Source organism: Tachypleus tridentatus, chromosome 6 (genome assembly GCF_004210375.1).
Source record: "Tachypleus tridentatus isolate NWPU-2018 chromosome 6, ASM421037v1, whole genome shotgun sequence".
Lineage (NCBI taxonomy): Eukaryota > Metazoa > Arthropoda > Merostomata > Xiphosura > Limulidae > Tachypleus > Tachypleus tridentatus.
This window is the reverse complement of record NC_134830.1, coordinates 84,690,030-84,711,480: the sequence shown is the minus strand read 5'-3', so window position 1 is coordinate 84,711,480 and position 21,451 is coordinate 84,690,030. Positions and strand designations below refer to the sequence as shown.

General features: G+C 33.2%; 1 protein-coding gene across 3 annotated transcripts in view; it reads left to right on the top strand.

The window, feature by feature from the left end:
* The window catches only part of Cad99C (cadherin 99C), a 243,147-nt gene that overhangs the window by 6,891 nt on the left and 214,805 nt on the right, over window positions 1-21,451 (top strand). For all 3 annotated transcript variants that reach the window (XR_013029256.1, XM_076505837.1, XM_076505838.1), the window contains exons 3-4: window positions 8,051-8,113; window positions 17,590-17,732. Coding sequence is in view for 2 of the 3 variants with exons in the window: in XM_076505837.1 (XP_076361952.1) it covers window positions 8,051-8,113; window positions 17,590-17,732 (206 nt within the window). In the remaining variant the exon portion in view is untranslated. The remainder of the gene's footprint in view (window positions 1-8,050; window positions 8,114-17,589; window positions 17,733-21,451) is intronic.

The following is a 21,451-nucleotide window of genomic DNA, read 5'->3' as shown; positions in this document are numbered from 1 at the left end:
CAATAATAATGAAACTGGTGATATTTAAAACTGAAATTGATTGGACAGTATCGACCACTATCGTTTCGAAGAAGCTTTATAGCTTTTGTCTTTATGTGGTTGTAGGCGTTGTTACTAAGCTGCCGGAAAACTAACTTCATTACTCGGTTAATGTGTTAGTTGAACGTCTTTACCCATGAGGAAGGACTAAGCCACGCCCCCCCCCCCCTCCAGCTTAATATCTAATAAAAAGTATTCGAATCTTTTCACCATAAGGATAAAAAAAGTAATTTATATGCTATGACCACATCTGGTTATCGTACTCATTCAATCGCTTCAAATCCTAATAACGATGCGAGGTACGACTTACGGATGCATGTTGCTCAAAGTCCTTTTTATATAACTCCTTTTTGCCGGTAACTATGTTTTAAACAAAATGTAACCTCCAACCAATGCTACTGGTTCTTTTTTAAGTTAATTGTACTTTTAATATTGTTTTCGTTCTTTTATAAATAATTAAATGTTCTGGTAAGTTTATGGGCTGTATTTACGAAAATTCTTCTCACATTTAAATAAATCTGGAAACATAGGTTTGGTAGATTTCAGTTCCAAACGAATCCACTCTTTACGAATGATCAGAATGTTCAGAAACGGTAAAAATGTTTTTTCACAACGAATTTAATATTCCCATGTCGTTTATTTAAATAATCCAGAAAATTGTTCACCCGTTCTTCATTCTCATGTCTAGTAAGTGTATTATACAAATATATTTTGTATACTAATTATTTAAATTGCTTTGGACATTGTTGTAACTGGTATTTTTTCCATGGTAATACTTAAACGCATTTTGGACCCCATTGGCTTCATCTGTCAGATGATATACCTTTCTGTAAAACAAAGGTGATCATTTTGATAAAAAATCCCTTGGTTTGAATTTCGCGCCATGGTTCACGAGGGCTATCTGCGCTAGCTGTCTAATTTAACAGTGAGAGACAAGAGGGAAGGCAGCTAGTCATTCTCATCCACTACCATTTATTGGGCTACTCTTTTACCAACGAATAGTGGGACTGATCGAAACATTGCAACGCCCCCACAGCTGAAAGGGTGGGCATTTTTTGTGGAACTGAAATTAGATTTCGCAACTTTAGTATTGCGAGTCGATTACCCTAACCACCTGTATACCCGACCATTTCATCTCTCTAAGTAAACCATCAAAACTACCCTCATTCATACAAATCAAGTTTACACAATTCAATAGTTTCATCGAATGGTATGCTTAGTTTTTAAATGTGGCATCACTATTTACTATTTTTTCATCATGATCAAGATCTAACTCTGAATTTATCAACATACAAGTTTCTTTACACCATTTCTGAAGAATTTGTAGTTTTACCTAATTTTCTAATTGGTAGTTGCGACACATCCGGTAGATCTCATTGGACCATTTTAGCTTATGTAGTTTCGGTACTTCTTACAGAATACCAGCATGCGAATCCGTTCATTTTATTTCTTTGTATAATTGTTCATTTAGAATATTCTTTCTTTATAGCTTTAATAAATATCTACTGTAATAGATTTACTGTTGCACATCTATTTTAGGGCTTATGTTTGTTCAGTGTAGTTTTATCTTTTCCCTATGACATATTATTGGTTGTGTATTGCGCAAGTCCAACCTCTTCTCGAAATTTATAGAAGGTTCTTGAGTGTAAGAATCAACAATACCTAGTTTTGAGGAAACGCTGGTGTGCTCATCATTGTTGAATGTTCGCGAGTCTTGCGTGATATGTATATATATAAAAAAAAAATCGACATGTAGAGACAAGTGATAATATTAGTCAGATACAGTCAGTATGTAAAAGGCCTTGGAAGCTATAATTGTGTCTGATGCCTATTAATCGAAAAACTACAAAATTGGAGCAGCAACGTTCATAGATTTCGAACATTACAATTTTGCTTCAGCGAATTATTTCAGACGTTAGTATTTGTACGAATACATTAAATATCTTTATCAGTAGAAGTCAGCTAAGAAGCGGTGTTAATCCAGTCGATTTGGTTTGGTTTGAATTTCGCGTAAAACTACACGAGGGCTATCTTCGCTAGCCGTCCTTAATTTAGCAGTGTAAGTCTATAGGGAAGGCAGCTAGTCATCACCACCCATTACTAACTTTTGGGCTACTCTTTTACCAAGAATAGTGAGAGTGACCGTCATATTATAACGCCCTCATCCCTGAAAGGGCGAGGGTGTTTCGTGTGAAGGGGATTCGAACTTGCGACTCTCGGATTTATGAGCCGAGTGCATTAACCACCTGGCTATGCCGGACCGAGGCTGGTCAAATCAGCTAGCTAAAGCGAGGTGTGAAAATATCAACTTAGAATTAATTTTGCTTGCCGTAGACCTGGATCGTCGATATAATATTTAGTTCTAGATCAAATATAAGGCTCAGTTTCTGGCAAATTTAATATTTTATGATTTTGTGTTTACAATTATATAAATCATTCACACCTGTAATAGAAAGATGTGTACATACCTCAGTTTATTTGCGCTGATGGAGTAATCACATTTTAAGGCCCTTTTTAACAAAAGTTCAAATCCAAAAATAGTCATGAAACTAATTTTTCAGGGGTAAGGGCAATTTTTAATCCCTGAGACAAAACTTGTTTTTCTAAATGACGCAAAAGTATAGCTTCATAAATTTATGAAGGCATCATCGAACTTCTAGAAAGCGATTCACTTCTTTTTCTTTTATTTTTAATGTAAGGATTTCATAATTAACGTAATTCTTATTTTTAACAATTTTATTCTTATTTGAGTAATCGCGAAAAACATGGACACCTCTAACAATTTTTTAATTATTCTTCATCTAATACTTCTGATTTCATAGCATGTCTTTTTTACCATCGGCTTCCTAAAACATTATGATCGAAATCCCGCTCAAATAATTTGCCAATAACCGTTTTCAGATTTATATTTCAAATATAGTTTTATGCTAAAAATGTTCAAAGATAATCTTGTTAGAATTGTTGTATATAGAACCCATAAATTTAGCAATAATATAGAACTACTTAAATATTCCTTTCTAATTGTATTTAAGCCAAAATGATTTTCCATCGAAAGTGATTTGTATGATGTACCAAAACATTCTTATTTTAAATAACTTTCACGGGAAACCATGTTTTGAAAAGAAAAAAAACTGTTTAAACATTATTGTGCAACGTTTATCCTTGAATACAACGCCAAGACATTCTTAAACTAATCTTCGGAATAAGGAACTATTTCGTGTTTTAAACACCGAATAGGTAAACCAAATCGCTTGATAATCGATGTTCATGAGAAAATTATATTAATAGTCCTAAATCTGTTTAATCGCTGCTCGAGACTGTTATTGTGTTAATGAAATCATCCCAGAAAACTTATCTGGTCAGAATTTAACATTCTATTTTTTCTGGAGTAAGTCTCAAACCATACAGAGGGATAATGCGGAGGTTTAAAATGTTAAGTGATTTGAGAATTTATCCCTTTTTAATAAACAAACAACAAAAAAAACGGTCATTTATTGAAAATTATTTTCTGACTTGTTAGTGAAGTTCTGTTCTTTTACTTAAGTAGTGTCTGGTAAGTGGGGCCAGTATTTTCCACACAAAATATAATATCCCATTTCCTTCTGTCGCATTTCTTATGTATCTTATATACTGTGGGACAGCGAAAAAGACAACAGTCACTGATGTGCTTGCAGATGATGTGAATTTCTGTTTAGAGAGCTCAAGTACCACAGTTAACTCCAATTTTCGTATTATAGCAAGCTTTGTTTATAGTTAGCTAGAAAAAAAACAAACTCGGGCAGTTTTAAAAAGGGCTTTCGTCAGTTTCATTCTCGTGACACCAGAAATTATTCAGTAAGTCTTTAATTGTGTTTTCTCTTTCAATGAATACCAATTTATTGTACAACAAATTAAGTTATCGCAAAAACAAAACAATACAATGACGTGCTTTGCAATGTAGCTAGAAAAAAAACAAACTCGGGCAGTTTTAAAAAGGGCTTTCGTCAGTTTCATTCTCGTGACACCAGAAATTATTCAGTAAGTCTTTAATTGTGTTTTCTCTTTCAATGAATACCAATTTATTGTACAACAAATTAAGTTATCGCAAAAACAAAACAATACAATGACGTGCTTTGCAATGTACGGTATTCATTCGTTTGATACTTGTCAACTATTTTTGAAATTTTGATATGTTGATGCTGGTGATATATGAAGCCTCGTTAAACATCACATTTTATTTCGCCAAGCTATAGCCTGCTATATGCTTACTATGAATGGATTTAACAAGTTCAATCAGACAAAACATCCGCTCTATTCAAGCTGAGGTTAATCTGAAATTCAACCGTTAAGTGTGTATTGTAAGAAAGTGTTTTTCAGTCGCGACATAGCGGCTCATAAAATGGTGGTATTTGTTGTTGTTTTCAAGTACAAACTTTTTGGCTCGTTGCTCTTTTATCTCTAAACCGATTTTAGATCTAATTACAGTTTTGGACGGACTTGGGACAGGACTCTTTCGATTGACGTATTTGACCACGCCCAAGGTCTCTTGTATTAATTGATTGTAATCCTGCTAAAAGTAACTTCATTTTGAGGGTAGGCTGATAGAAATTTTGATGTGTAATGAAATAGAATCGGGTGTATGCGCACCCTATCCTAGGTAATCCTGGTAAAGAAAAATATAACTATTGGGAGGGGGGGGGGTCTCGTAGATTTAATTTGCTGTAATTCAGCCAAAAAGAATGTTCTCAACTAGAGTGAGTGAGATAAAAACTAAGTACAAAAATAATATAATAGAAAATAGTGAATTGTGCATTCTGTTAATTAGTCTTTGATAATTTTGCCATTTCATTGAAAATATTAATAAATGCTTAACCTGGGTAAGTAAACGTCAACATGTATCAAACCAGTTTAATGTTGGATTATTGAAACGGAATTTGAAAAAGATGGAGCTAATTAGTTGTAATGAACGGTCTAATTTGTGGAAGACCATTCAAATGTTCACAAAAAGTAGAAAAAACACTCATTTTTGTAGTATTAAGTTTGCAGGGTATTTTTTTCAGTATTGAGATAAAGGTTTTTTTATTAATTGTTCACATTTAATAATCCATGTAAAATTACCATGGAACTGTATTAAGCAAAATGATTGATTATTGTCAGAAGCTTTAGGAAATTTCAGAAAGATGGAAAACTTTTTTTTATCTTACCCCTCATTACTTAGCTTAATATTTGGCCTAAAAGTACTAGACAAGATGACTATTTAATCCAACCTGCCAACGTTCTTAAAAAGGATAATTACAAGACAGAATGACTACTAAACGATAAACTAGGTGCTTATAGTATTCCGATGGGTCAACGGTAAGTTTACTGACTTAAAGCGCTTAAATCCTCGATTCCGTTCTTTGCCGTGGTCAGAGTGCTGTATCCCAGTGAGTACCTTTTGCATTAAGGTAACAACTAATGGCTGATTGCGAAATATAAAATAATTATGCATGAATGCAAAAGTAGAGTACGGCAACGAATAATATTTTTACAATGGACTTCAGACGAGTGAAGCGGTCCAAAGATGTCAAAACTGAAGTACAATTATTCTTTGCTCTACTCCCATGTTCGTTGATATCGTAAGCAAAAATGTCTATTTCGGAGTTTCAAAGCTTCAAGTTTTGGAAATGCCGAGTATAAACCAACATCGTATTATAAAATCTCTCATTCTTGAAACCTTTATTGTTAAATATTGTTTTCTATTTGTTATTTTCATATTCTCATACAAGCCTATCATTCATTTTAGTTGACTACTATCCTCGATCGTGTCTTCTTTCTGACTTTCCATTTCTGTTTTCAAAGGTTTAAAATAGCTAGTATTTTTCAAATTTAATGTGCTCTCTTTAAAGGATAACTAGAGTGTAGTTAGATAAAGATAGCGTTCCGTATTAATTGACAGTTTAAACTTGCTAACAACAAATGAGGGAATCTTCAACACCTGCGGACTTGAAATTCGTTTAGGAAGGATTGGAGTAAATTAATGTGAGAGACTTGTTTTATTAACTGCTAGCTGTAGTTCCCGTCCGTTGGACGGATGGAATAAAATGCATTTGTAACAAAGCATGGGAAATTGCACTTGTTTTTTTTTTTTATAACATAAACAATAAAAGTGCATTGAGAATACATAAAAGTACCAATAGTTTTCAGAAATTTTATCAGTATGAAATTAGACGTGGTCCAACACCTACTCGTGTCATTCCTCCTGGCATCTTGTGTCATTGTGCCAAGTTTGGTACTGATTGATAAAGAAATATGGAAACGTGTACGGAATCAATACAAATACATATTGACGTGTTATTATTTTTTTGTTGGTTTTTGTTTTTTACATAGCAGATTGGGAGGTTAACTTTCACCCCTTTCATGACCTTCTTGCCATTCTATATCAGTGCCAAGTTTCATGATGACTGATCAAGAAATCTGAAAACGCATAATAAACAGATTGCTGAAAGGTGCGAAAAATACACGGAAATTTAGCTTTAAATACCAAGCGTAGGGCGCGCGTATACACAATTCGATTTTATTAATAATTTTCATCTTTACCAGAATTACCCTCAAGTTGTAATTCTTTCAGGTAGGATTAGAGTAAATTAATCTACGAGACCAAGGGCTTATTGAAATTACTGAAAGATCTGACCCACGGAGACCAAAACTGTAGTTAGATTTCATATCGGTCAAGTGATAATCGAGATACGAGTTAAGTTTCCACTAGAATGAAACACAAACAAAATCGGATATTTTATAAGCAGCCGCTGGTAAAAAGAATGGCAAAATTATAAAAGCACTCTCTTTATGTAAGTACTGCATATATTTTAATATAAATTATAAAAGTTGAGCTTTCAAGACATGTAAAATTATAAACTTATACAAAAAGCTGCTGCCACTGCTTACTGCTTTTCTACATATCCACAAATTTGCGACGAAAAGTCATTCCTTTTAATAGTTAAAAGGTGCAATAATTAAAAAATGCAATTTATGAGCAAGTTTCCCATGGGAGTGTCAAATACTAGCTTAGTCTTAAAAACTGACAAAAGTATCTGAATGTATATATGTTACCTATTGCACAATCAAATAAAGATTGTATCATACTAACAGAATGTTTTCCCTTTAAAAAAAATCTTTGTTTTCTAAACCCGTTGTTTAGTCATGCATGTAATGTAGCATAATTCAAATCTTATTAAAGATTTAATGCTTGGGTCTGGGACGACACGTATAAAACTTTCGAATATTAAGTGAAATGGGTAAATATATCGAAAATAGAAAACAGATTACTATTACCACGGCTGATAAGCATCTGTTATACCTGAAACGAAGGTAATAAAGAAAACATTTAAAGTTAAGGTTATATGTTTTAATACTTTATCAAACTTAATATTTTATCAGAATGAAACTGAGGCAGTTATAATTTTTTAATAAAATTGTAAAATGATAAGTATGAAAGTGTTTTTGTGTCTAAAGACGTTATTATAAAACGCAGTGTTTTAGTACATGAATATAGCTGACGTGTGTACTTAAATATTCTTTTATTTTTAACCTATATAAACTTTGTGCGTTTTTTCTTCAACTGCTCCCTTGGTGGGACAGCGGCAATTCTTTGAATATACATTGCTAAAACCAAGGATTCGATTCCCCTCGTTGGACATAGCAGATAACCCGATTTTACTTTGCTATAAGTTTAAAAAAAAAACTTTTTCAGCTTATGTTTTTTCTATTTTTATTTCTTATTATTTTAATCTTACTAATTGTATATTTCAATACCTTCAATTCTGCCCTAATAATAGCTATTCTTTCATGTTTGTTTTCTTGTAATTAAGCATAAAGCTGCACAATAGGCATTTTTTCATATTATTTTTTGTAATCGTAAGGGTGTTTTTAAGTACACATTCATTATAAGAACTCTGAAACGATAGTTTTATATTGTATGTATGACTAGTTACTTGGAATATCAAGGATAGTCAAACTTCCTAATCTATTCTTTTCTGCCTCTTATTTGCAGTGTGTGAAATCAAAAATGCTGAAAACGTTATCATTTTGGACATAAAAGAGAGTTTAGGTGACCGTAAGTATTGAAGTGATATTATAGCTAACAAATATTTATGGTGCTATTAGAGTTATTATGCAAGGTTTTGTATATATCAAGTGTGAAAAGTTGGCTGAAAACATTGTGAATAAGAGTTAATAAACTTTCCATATAATAATTCTCTTTGTAGACCATCAAACATTTACACGGATAAATAAATTGTATTAAGAGTTCATTGTTACTAGACTTTGTTAATAAATATAAGGATAATTTCTTTTATTTAAACTATTAAAGCCTGAATTGTCTTTGGGTGATCTTGATACTACTGACATATCTACGTAATATTAGGACAAAAAAGTTACTGTAGCAGTCAGTCGCTTCAAGCGATGCTATAAAATTTGTTGGCTAATTCTGCTTGTACAACATGTGGACTGCAGTTCTAATAACAAACCTTAAAACTGGTAAGTAGACTGGGCCAAAGAGCAACGTACTACAGGTATGCATGTTGGTGAGGTTTTGCTACTTTTTGAATTGTCAGATTTGTATAGGGTATCGATTCTTTACAATACAAGTCTTGTAACTTGTTGGCAATAAATTTCGACAATAAACAGACAACACATAATCCACTTGTTTTAAAATAATGTATTAAGTTAAATGTATGTACAGACATTCGTTTTACTGTTTGTTATCGCAGTTATATCCCAGACTTTAAAATAACTGTTTTCGCCAGCCCACATAGGCGAATACAATTATTTTAGAACACCCTTTGACAAGACAAATTATTCTCCGCTACTCTTATTACAATACAATCAGTGATAAGTTCACTTGTGTTACCTTGCAGTCTATCACAGTTTTATCCAAAGCTCTAATTCTTTTACGTCAAAACCCAAAACGAATTCTTTTATGCTGTGTTATTACAATAGTCTACAATTATTACACTTTAACAGATTGTCGCAATATACACGTTATGGTTAAACTCGCAATCACCCAGTTTAACTTCACCTTTTTTCACTTTTACTTTCATATGGTTGCAATAACCTGGCCACCTACACATATTGCCTGACTTAGGTCTAGAACTTTCTACAAATTACGAAACATTATAGTGTAGTAATGCCTGAATTAAAAAAAAAAAAAAAACTGGAAAAGATTAAGAAGGATCGAGTAACATGACGTCAATTCACAACAATTTAACTACAAAGCAAATAATTCATAAACAGATATCACAAAATTTTTCATAACGATTGCTTCTAAAAATAACTTAGTTTAACGGTTGCACCATATAAACTAAATAATACTCTTGTATTAAACTAAAAAAGGAACAGTCATGTATATCTGACATGAATGTTGTATGAGGGCAGCCTGGTACTATGTTTTTGTGCACTGGAGGGATAGAACTAACAAATAAACCATTTTTCTCTGTTCGGTATTTATCGGGAGGTGTAGAATGATAAATAAAACACTACCAGGAGCAGAAAAATGTAGTCACGTATATGGAATTGCTTCATATTCTCCAAGTCATGTTAGAGAACATACACACAACTTTTCAAATAGCAGAGGCCCCTTGTTATGCTACCAATGTGAACTCTGCACAGAAGTAGAAAACCAGTGGCTCGTTCATGAATTTTATTGAACAACAGTAACACATTGCATGTGTATGGATGATATACGTGCCATAAAACTCTTGTATAGGTTTCCTTGGATATTACTAGCATCGAAATCAAGTGAGTACTGGTTTAAAGGAGGAATAATACAATGTAGAGGGTGATTTTTATGTCCAGTAGTTATTTTTAGAAATAAGGAAGGAAATTCTAGATTCTGTATAGACTATGGATAGATAAGTAGTATCTTGTATCAATACCTTTCCTTTGAAATAAATAAACACGTTTCTGAGAACATTAGGCAGTACCTATTGAATTAATATACTAGACTTTGGTTCTGGAGGATAAAATTATATTTATGGCTACTTTTAGTGCTTAAGAAGGATTAAATTAGTTATGTCATGGCGCTCAATTTGTATAATTTATCTTCTACTCTTACTTTAATGCAGTCTGCACTTCAAAAAATACACTAAAAGAAATGTATCCTGTGTATGGATGACATATTAACTTTTGGTCACAGATCTCAGGCTGTCTTAGAATCTGATTATATTTTACCATATTAAGTAAAACACGAAATCGAAGCCGGGAATTGTATTAATGTACATAAATTACGTTGTCACTTGTGTGACCACATTGTGTATGAATGGAGAAATGGGTGATTATACAAATATCAAAGTGGTTAAGGTGCTGCTTCAGTCAGACAAAACTGGGTTTCATGACATCATGCTATACACGTAGTTTATTGAAGATATCCACACTACTCTTATGCAACAAATAAAGTGGACACATAATTTGAGTATACATGTTAGCAAATATTTCGTTTTTAAGGATGTTTTATTGAATCATCATTGTTGGCATACTCTTTTCAATATATTCCATTGATACTAGTACTATTGATAGTTATATACATAGGGTAATGAGAATGTAATCACTTAAGTCTCGAATGTAGGGGAAACTAGGAACTGCTTGCAAGCATGATAGGAAATTCACTGTTTGACAACTACGTGTCAAATATATTATGAACCTTTAATAGTTCACCTTCATTTTGTATAGAAGGCTGAATACATTAAATTAAAGCAATTTTGAATATATAAATCAGCAAGACATACCACAACTCGTCGTGGTGGAATGGCACGTTGAAATTATTTGGCTTTTTGTATGTGGTATGATGCCAATGAACATTTATCACTATTGGGAAAGTAATATTTTATAACAAAATATTCGTGCACTTAGATCCATAAAGATGTATTCAAGTTGGAGATTTAAATTTTCAAATAAGGGTAAAACCCTTGTACTAAATGGCGGTGGAAAACAAGGGAATATGGATTAACTTGTGGTACGAGGACCAGCTTAAAGGTCTTTTTAATACGTTCTACTACAACTGAGGTAAGCAAAGTGGGCATTATGTAACGGGTGAAAATACGTGAATATAAGTCAGTGGCCGATTTCCATTACTAAACGTTTCAAATACTCGTGGGGAAACTAGACGGTTACTACATGTAACAAACATAACAAGTAAGTTTGGCTCTAATCTAACAGATAATTTGGTCTTTCTCAGAAACGTATTCCGGTGTGTTCGGCTAAGGATTTTTTTACAGTAGTTGTCTTTAACTTGTTGGCGATACATTCGAGAATAAACGAACAGCATGCAGTCCACTTGTTTAAAAACATATTTTAAAAACAAGTTAAACATGTGTACGAAAAGTCTTAGTACAGAGATCTTAGTTGAATCTAGAACACTATACAGTTCTTTTATTCTTGTCAAAAGCTCACTTAGGCCAATTCATTGGTTTAGAATTCAGTTGACAAGTCAAACTATTTTACTCTATTTTTATCAGAAGAGGCACGTAAGTTACCGCACTTGTATTCTGAACTCCCACTAAATCCTCCACGTTTTTTATTTCAAATAATCGTTTGCCTTTTGTCAAAATTCACACAGTTGGGTTCTAATTAGTTTAGAACTTTTTGATAAGACAAATTATTTTCCTTAACTTTTTCAAACTGTTAAACCCACTTTAACATATCAACCATTTGGCCATTCCCTCTCACTGCAGTTAACTTTATTTTCTAACTTTTCCTTTATGCGACTTTACCTCTTTCCACTCGTCTGTTTACAGCTCTTTATATTTAGGCATTCTTGTAATCTTCATAGCCTCTACATCAGTGTATTGCAAACAAAACATTTGACAGTCTCGAGATCAATGAATTACAAACAAAATAAACTAACATTACTACCTATAATAAATAGTAGTTTGCATCTGACAGTAAGCCCTTTTTTCAATATATATTTTATCATAAAGTCTACTCGTACAGTCTGTATAAACATTTGCAGTCTCCTTTACGGTTTCAATGTAGTGGATGTAGCTTTTATTGTACAATGTCCACTTCAATGATTCTCATTCACACTATAGATTTTGCTTCTCTGACTGTATGCAAGGGTTTGTTTTGTCTGGATGATATAAACCTTCTCGTATAAGTAATTATAGAGCATCGAAATGGCAAATATGATGGCCAGACACCATTATTCAATCATTTAGTAGTTATTCTGAATACATAACATCTTTTTGCATATGTACGTTACTGGAAACAGTCCATCTACATGCTCTCGTAAGAGTGCTGCCCCCATTTTAGTGTCTGGAGCATCAGCCTAAACAACGAATGGTTTAATGAAGTCTAGCATTCTAAGAATGGGTAAACTTTTTCAATGTGTCGTTTTTTTTCTGGAATGCCATTTAATGTGATTGTTTCCTCCTTATCTAGGTTGGCAAGCTTTTCTGGATCATGTCAGTAAATAGTGTAATAACTTCAGCATAACTTGAGATGCATTTCCTGTAGTATACTGCTAACCTCAGGAAGGATCTAACTTGCTACTTAGTCATTGTAACTGCTGTATTATGTATATGGATTTTTTTTTTTCCATGACTATCCGTCAGTCTCCCACCTTGTTTCCAACAAACTCAAGCATAGAATATCTGCTGTAGCGCTTGAATGGCCTCGCACCCTAGAACAACTCTAATTTTCTTCATACTTTTAACGTTTTTGTTATCTCAATATTTGTCACATGTTCCAATCATTACTGGCACTGTTAATCTCTTTGCTAACTTGAGCTGACCATTTGTTGTATACTGATTAATGATGGAAGTTGCACTTCCTTTATGTGGTGAATTTGATAGGTTTTCTTGATTATGTTTATTATGGTATTAGCGTTCACAGTACCAGTCACCTTTTTTCTTTCTTACCAATACTATCTTTGGAAATAGCTCCAACTGTTTTATGTTAAGATTTTATAATACATCTAGCATCTCTTTCCCTTTCTGTATATTAACCTCCTGTTACCCTCAGTAGATTCTTGCTTTTGATCAGCCATCACTGTTTTTGAATTTGACTAAATACTTTTGGTCTTAAGTTATACTCCCTCAGTAGGCATCCATACGCTATTCTGCAAGCTTTGTCAGCTCCATATTTGTTGGTGATGTTTGTTTTAGAAACAGTAATGTCAGTTGAACATATCCTGAACTGTTCACTTGCAAATAGGCCTGCCAAGTCCCTCAAAACCATGTCATATGTGATCATATTAGTCCATCTTATGCAGCATCACTGCAGACTTCATTGAACTTCCACTGAAAACCTTCAATAAGTTCGTGTCATTTCAACAGTCACTTTTAATTTATCATAGTTGATGGCAACTTTTGACGTTATGCCTGGAAATACGTGCACACTTTTTCCTGTGAGAAGTGGGCTGAGATAGATTGCCCAATCGCCTTTGTCCCAGTTCTGACTGTGGGCGAATCTTTCACTTCTTTCCAGTTTGTTTGTTTGTTTGTTTTGGAATTTCGCACAAAGCTACTCGAGGGCTATCTGTGCTAGCCGTCCCTAATTTAGCAGTGTAAGACTAGAGGGAAGGCAGCTAGTCATCACCACCCACCGCCAACTCTTGGGCTACTCTTTTTATCAACGATTAGTGGGATTGACCGTCACATTATAACGCCCCCACGGCTGGGAGGGCGAGCATGTTTTGGCGCGACTCGGGCGCGAACCCGCGACCCTCAGATTACGAAGTGCACGCCTTAACGCGCTAGGCCATGCCAGGCCCTTCTTTCCAGGAAAGGATTCATATCACCCTTTGGTCAGATGGCCCTAACATCATCGTCATTCTTTGGTCGAACTTCTCGTTGGGTGAGCTTGGCAATCCCTATTGTGCTCTTATTCTCTTTCTTTACAATCTTTTTTACTCTCTCTCTTTTTCTACTTTAATTTATGCATATCCTCTTTCGTATCTCTCCAAGAAAGCTCTCTCCATATTTCTGTTAATCAAATATGGACAGGTTGTGTTGGCTGGTCCTGAATCTGTTGTCATTCTTAGGTCTTTCTTAAATCAGTTTGAGCTTTGCATTTTCAGTCGGTGCTCTTCTTTCATCTATTTATAGTTCTCCTCTCTTTTTCTTTCAGAATTTGAACTGTTATTCTCTATTTCTAGTCTATTGCCCCTTCTTTTTTCTCTATTCGAGCTCTTTTTTTCTCTTTCTAGTTCTTTAAGTATTTTGCATTTTACTATTCTCCTTTTGTCCACTTATTAAAATTTGATAGTTATATAGCGTGATTATAATGTTTATTTGCTTCTGCAGTTGTGTGTACGTAGACTTACTTCTACTGTCATTTACCATTGTATAATCCTTGCTGTCGCTCGCCAAATTTCAGAAACTACTTAACAATGTATATGTATATATATATATATATATATAAATATAGTAGTATAAATATTTGTTGTGTTATGTTGGTCAAAGGATTCTTCTATAAATGTCTGCCCCATGTTGACGATAAATTTGACAATAAATAAACTTCACGTATTTCACTTCTTTATAAAATAATATATATTCGAAACAAGTGCTCTGAATCGTGGTGTTTAGGAATAAAACTAAACAGTATTATATAAATTGTTGGGATAATCACAAATTAGAATTCAGGCTACTTTCAAAGAACAATAAACATGAATCATAGGTAACTCCAAAATTTTTATCAATCTTCATATTTAGAACCATAGAAAATTAGTGGAAGTTTTTAAGTTCAGCAAAAAGTTAATGTTTTGTATTGTTATTCCCCTTTTCATTTAATAACAGCAAACAGCCTTTCAGGCATTGTTGTAATATATTTAACCAAAATGTCCTTTTGGTGTTTACTCCATGCCTCTGATACACTTCCATAAAACTTCGATTTGTCAGATTTTTGATCAATCGAATCTCGGATGTAGTGAATTTGTTTGGGATTGGGACCCTAGGTGAGCCATTACATCATCTGAATGACCCCATATCTTCTTCCTTAGGTAAGTAATTTCTGCACAAATTGGATGAGGGTTTGGGGTTACTATCTTTTTGATACTAGAATCCTTTACAAATAATTTGACGATCACTGAGTATACAATGACAGATCAGTATCTGTTGGTACTTGCACTAGGCAATTATTTTACAAATGTCTTCTGTTACCTCAACAGAAGAACACCTTCAAACAATCATACAATCTCCCCCATAGCTTCGTGATATGTACTACGCATTGAGGTAAGTATCTTTCACCTTTCATCTGCCAGACGTACGATCTACAATTTGAACCAGATATTTCAAACTTGGACTTGTATACCCACAAGACTCCTCTTCATTCATCAACAGGCCAGTTTCTAACAAATTCTACTCTCTTGACAATATTTGTAGATCAAAGTAACGGCTTTTTAAGTGTTACACTTCAATTATTCTATTTTCATTTACAGTTCTCGGTACTGTAGATCTGGACACTTTTCTGTCATTTGGTAAATGGTCTTTTATTTGATGCTTGATCAGTGGCAGTCTTTCTTCTGGCTTTAATGCTGCATAAATGAATATACTTAACATCAGTATCATTGAGTTCAGGTGTTCTGCCTCTTTCTTTCATATTTGCAAATTTACCTTCTCGATCTCGCAATCTAGGGAGTAGTTGACAGTGTTTGAGGAGCATTTCAAATCTGAAGCAATGTGTCCAAAAGTCTAACCAGTATCACAAAGATTTTATGTGAACTCTCTATTCTAATGACAATCACTATGCTTTCTGGGCTGTGGTGTGACAACGAAACTTAATATATCGTGTTAAACACGTTTTACTAAGGTTTATTTGAGGAGTGCTATTAAACTGACTTCTACCATATCCCGGTACCATATGCTAGCTTCTTTCTATATAGTTAAGACACAGTATGGGGTACCATGACAGTTATTTTATGATCTACATTTGATCAGTTTGCTCCTTCAAGCAGAAACCTTTTTGGCATTCCCTTGATACAAGTATATGAGAATTCTAAAGAATAAATCACTCATTCAGTTGTCAACAGGGATCAATGAAGTATTACCATAGTGTTGAAATTGCCATCCTGTAATGGCATGGAAGAATTAGCCTTATAAAATGGAAAAGAATAACGAAATATTCTCTTGTTGTAATACTTTTGTACAGTATAAGATCATATCGAACAACTTGCATGGTTCACTTGCTTTCAAGAGTGACTTGCATTCTGCAGTGACATAGGGAAATTATCTAAAACTTAAGTATGATAAAGTATTCTTTTGCCCTAATGCTCTTTTACAGTACTGTATGTTTGTAGTTAAGCACAAAGGAACAGAATGGGGCTATCTGTTTTCTGCCCATCACGGGTATAACGTTGCAAGCCCGTAGACATTCCGCTGTGCCAATGGTGAGCATAACTGTGTGTGTGATATAAAAAAAATTACACTATGAAGGTCGTAGTTGTACCTTAAATGCTATGTCGTTCTCTTCATATAAAGTCCATTTAGGCCAATTCATTTGCTTTAAAATTCAGTTGACAAGTCAAACTAGTTTTGTGTTTACTGCAATAGTTACCACCATTGTATCCTGCATATTCAAAGTCCACACAGGTGGGTTCAGTTAGTTTAGGATAACCTTTTACATATCTGAGTTGTATTTTAACTTTGGCTATAAGTGGTGCTTATAAGAATAAACGAATATATTATAAAACACAGATTAACTTTGTTTCAAGGACTTTCTCTGAAAATTCTTTACTTTATTCTGAGCTAGTCAAACAATACACTATCCAAATACCGTATTATTTATGTTTCTAACAATAAATCTTAAAGCTTGTCATAATAACCCTTTAATCAAAAACAATAGCATGTTATATTAAACAAAGATAATTTTTTTTTGTTTGTGTTTTTAAAAAAAAAACACCCTCTTTCGTCCACTGTTCACGTGTTTGACCTTTCAGTTCTTCATATTTTCTATTGTATTCTAAAAAAATGTTACTTCCGAATTTAAACACTGGAGCACGTTCATTGCACCTGCAACTTGTATGTCACGATCTCTCTTGAGGTTGTATTGTGGGTGTGCGTAGAGCGCCCATTCAATTCTTTTATTGTGTTTGGAGTAGATACCACTGACCTTTCGCTGTCTGAACGTACTTACGATCACCATATTAATTTAATTACAGGAAAATGGCACACTTTAATTCTGTCTTGTCCTCCATTGTCCAGTACGTGAAAAGTAACGCATCTTTCCCTTCTGTGTGAACGTGATCATATGTTATCCGAGTATTTTTTTTCTAACTTCTAAAGTGTAAAATCTTGTCATGAACATGATATTTTAGGACATAAAATTTTCTATGCCTTATTGCATGACTTGGGTAGATTTGTAGACCCACAATTTTTACTCCTGGATTTTGAGAGGTTTTTAGTCAAAAAAGAAACAGTGCAAAGCATTGTGTAATCTTTTTTTGAAAGGCAATGTGTAAATGCATATAACATTTTTTTTGAATGCTATATAAAATTAAAATAACGAAACATTTTTAACATTTTAATGAATACGCTTTTGCAACCGTTACAGTTAAAAATTGAAACTTTTCGTTTAAACACTTTTTCTTATTTATTACAGAAATTAATCAAACAACTTCACCTTCTGAACTTCCTATATTGGGTGATATCAGCCAGATGGATTTATCAATTCAATCAGCAACGTATGATTACTTCACTCTTTCTGGCAAGAAACTTTTGTTACACAAGCCTTTGGACCGTGATGTGAGTAATCTACGTTTTCAGAAACGTTGATTATATGTCTTGCATGTAGTACAAACCATTTGAATGGCTCTCGATAAATAATTGTAATATGTCTACATTTTTATTTTATATTTCATAAATATTATGAGAACTCGGAGTGATTACATTCATCGTACAGAGGTTTTATTTATTTGTAGTTAAGCAAAAGCTACACATTTGACTACCTGTACTTTCTCCAGTACAAGTATCAAAATGCGGTTTCTAGCATTAAGTCCGCAGACATATCGCTGCGCCACTGGGGGTAAATAATTTATAATGAAATATTATGAAATTACATCTTAAGACCGTAATGGCATCTGAATGTCTTAGAATGAAACTTTGTTTTAAAGTAATATAATTACAATAAACAATTTTTTAAATGTATTAGTCTTGTGAATGAACTATATTGCACAAGGAAAACATTTGAAGAGCGAGAAGAATACAAATACGTTAGAGTGAAATAAGAAAGATAGTAACATTTATAATTAGATTTTGATATTTCTATGAAGATGAACATGTAAAGACAGACATATTTCAAATATTTTAAAGCATTGAAACACTTATTACCACTTGATGCAGAAATATGGAATAAAGTCTAGTGAAAAGTAAAAAACAATTTTACACTAACTTGCATAATTAATACTGTTAAGCATCATGTAATATTTGGAAATACAATCTACGTATACACAATTATTGTTTTTCTGTGGAAGTTTTTTATAAAATTCAAGTAACCTAACATTTTATTTTATTGAATATCTTTATTTCAATACTTATTGATATACTTAACACGCATAAATAGCAAGTTTAATCTTATTTATTATGTTTAAGTCAGAATTAGCTGATTAATTTTATTACATTTTGTATAGAAAAATTTTAATATATTTCAAACTAAAAATATAAGTTATTTTAGCGCCATGTTATATCTATTACAATTCGCTTCCAGAAAGACTTTGTTCAATACTGGAATTCAATAGGCACATTGGATCAAGTATAGCTAAAACCTTTTGGTTGTTATTTCACGTATGTCGCACAAGTCAGCTCGACATCTTGATGTTGATCAAAAAAAGAAAAAAAAAAAATGATGCCAGAAGTGTTTGGATTGCTTTTTAATGGAAGACGTTTGGCACTATTTTCAAATTCTAGGTCGCGAGACCAGACGTGTGACTTGACCCGAGCCTGTGAAAGCCAACACGGAGAAGTTAATTTGTAAATGTAGAGTAAAATGATATAGCAACAACATATGATTAAAATGTTCTAGATGTGGTTGTGAATGTGGTAGTTTACGTGTGGCGATTAAGTTAAACCGTGGGTTCTTGTCAGATAAGTTTGGTTTATTGCATTGCGCGCAAAGCTACATGAGGGATATCTGCGCTAACTGCCCCTAACTTAGGAATGTAACACTGGAGGGAAGGCAGCTAGTCATCACTGGCAAACTCTTCGACTACTCATATTTTCATTAATATAGTTTTTTGTTTCGTTTAAGAAGTGCAATCTTCATTCAACGAGATCTATTGGTAAACTCTTGAGTTACTGGGTTCTGGAATTTAACTCCCTTGTTCACCATCGTAGGCTTAATACGAAAAGATGCTGGGCTAGCTCGTGTAGCAGGTGTTAATGTATAAAATCACTCATGCTGACGAAGTGAATAATTTTTCATATTTTATAAGAGTAAATACTATTGTTCTAAGCCGAGTATTTTGCTAAATATTACTACTTAAGTATAGTTCCTATATATATACTAATGCACTTAATTATATTTTACAACTAGGTATCAAAAAGCAACTTTAATCGCTCTTAGTTCTAACATGCACATATTCAAGTTAAAACTTGAAGCAAACAACATTAATGTCCTTATCTTTTGATTCACTAGCAGTGTAATCTTGTACTCGTATTAAACTATAAAGCAGACGTTTTAGTGAAAACGGCACTTGCATGAACAGTTAACGTCAGAATTAAAGTTTTTAAGCAACACTTCATCAGGCTATATTTCAAAAGTTCAGTTAATCCTAAACAGAAAGAAACAAACATTTTATTCCTTTCAACAGGTTTTATGGCTGAATGAATATTATTTATTCAACAAGACAATTTGACTTGCTTTTCTCAAGGGTCTGTGCGCTTAACAGTTTACGACTGATTTAAAATTGTGGTATCCAAAAATGAGATGAAATTATAACATTATAAAAGAACGATGCACGACGAAGAATGCTAAGTATTTTTGAAAATGCCATTGGATGTAAACGTTAAAAAATGGGGAATATCTTCTGAATAGGTCCAAAAGTTCTTGGATTAATAAGTACAATGTCTGGTCTCTTTAAACTTATCAATTCATTTAAAATTTACTCTTATTACGACCAGAAACTCAAACTTGTTCAATACTTTTAGCACGCTTCATCGTGCACCGTTCTTTTGTATTGCTGTAGTTTTATATTATTTTCTGGTATAATTTAAAGTTTTGCACTGTGACGTTTATAGACCCTTTAAAAAGCGTAAGCCGTAATATCGGGTATAAATAATAAAAACAACTTGCGCGAGGTTGTTTGTCATCTTCATTCCAAAAACAATAAATTGTTCCATAAAATGCACAATTTTTAAATAGGTGAATCAATAGGAATGTTCGACAAACAAGTAAAAATAAATAAAAATGCATGTTTTTCCAATATGTTTACAGTTTACAAGTCTTGCCAGAGTTATTATAATTAAGCGCTCTCTTTCGTAACCAAGTTTGTAGATACAAAAAAGAGGGAAGTAAGGTAACAGTTACCTTAAGTACATGTATTAAATGTTAAATCGAAAATTCTCTTATCTGTTATTATATGACGTGTTTCAAATGTATGTATATATCCGAAAATGAATATACCAAAAATAAGCTTGAACAAAATCTAAGTGTTATTTAAGATAAGTATTGAATATAAATAATGGACTTTCACGTGTCTTCCATCATTCGCTATAATTATTCTATGTTCAAATTCCAAGAAAGCATTTTTCCACCATAACAGTGGATGGATCACATCACGAATCCGAAATTTCATTTCTTCAAGGCCTTTTGGTTTGTAATGATATATTTTTTTTATTTTTCGAAAGGTCCTAGTCTTCTCTCTAGTCTGGAACCGAATATTTTATCAATAGTTTACGACGAACGAATTAATTGTGTTGATATTTGCACAGTTCACTTAATGGGTAAGCTGTTTCTTGCTGCTCATGCGCCCAATATTAATTCATTAAAGTTAAACATTTGTAATGATCAAAATCTATAAACATTCCTGGCCAGGCATCTGTACTTTCCCGTATAATAAGCGTCAATCACAAGTATAGTATCCGAAGCGTACAGTGTACCAACTTTAGCACACCAACAATATTAAACTGACTATCCGCGTATTGCGATGGCTACCTTTTTATAATCATCAGGCGAGGTTCACAAAGTACAGTGTGCAACAATGTTAAATATATATTGTTGATTCCTACGCTGGATAATCTACAAATTTAGATTACAAGCAGGACCTTCGCAATACAAATTTAGTATTATAAGTTACATGCATTTCTAAATGCATATTAAACTGAAACAAACACAGATGTTAAAATAAATACAACAGGCTGCCTTTTTAATCATTAGCTTGGAATTAACTATGCCTAATTTTGAAATCCTGAATGTTCAACCTCTTTGTTGCATAATGTACCATTCATTTTAGAAATACCTAATAGGA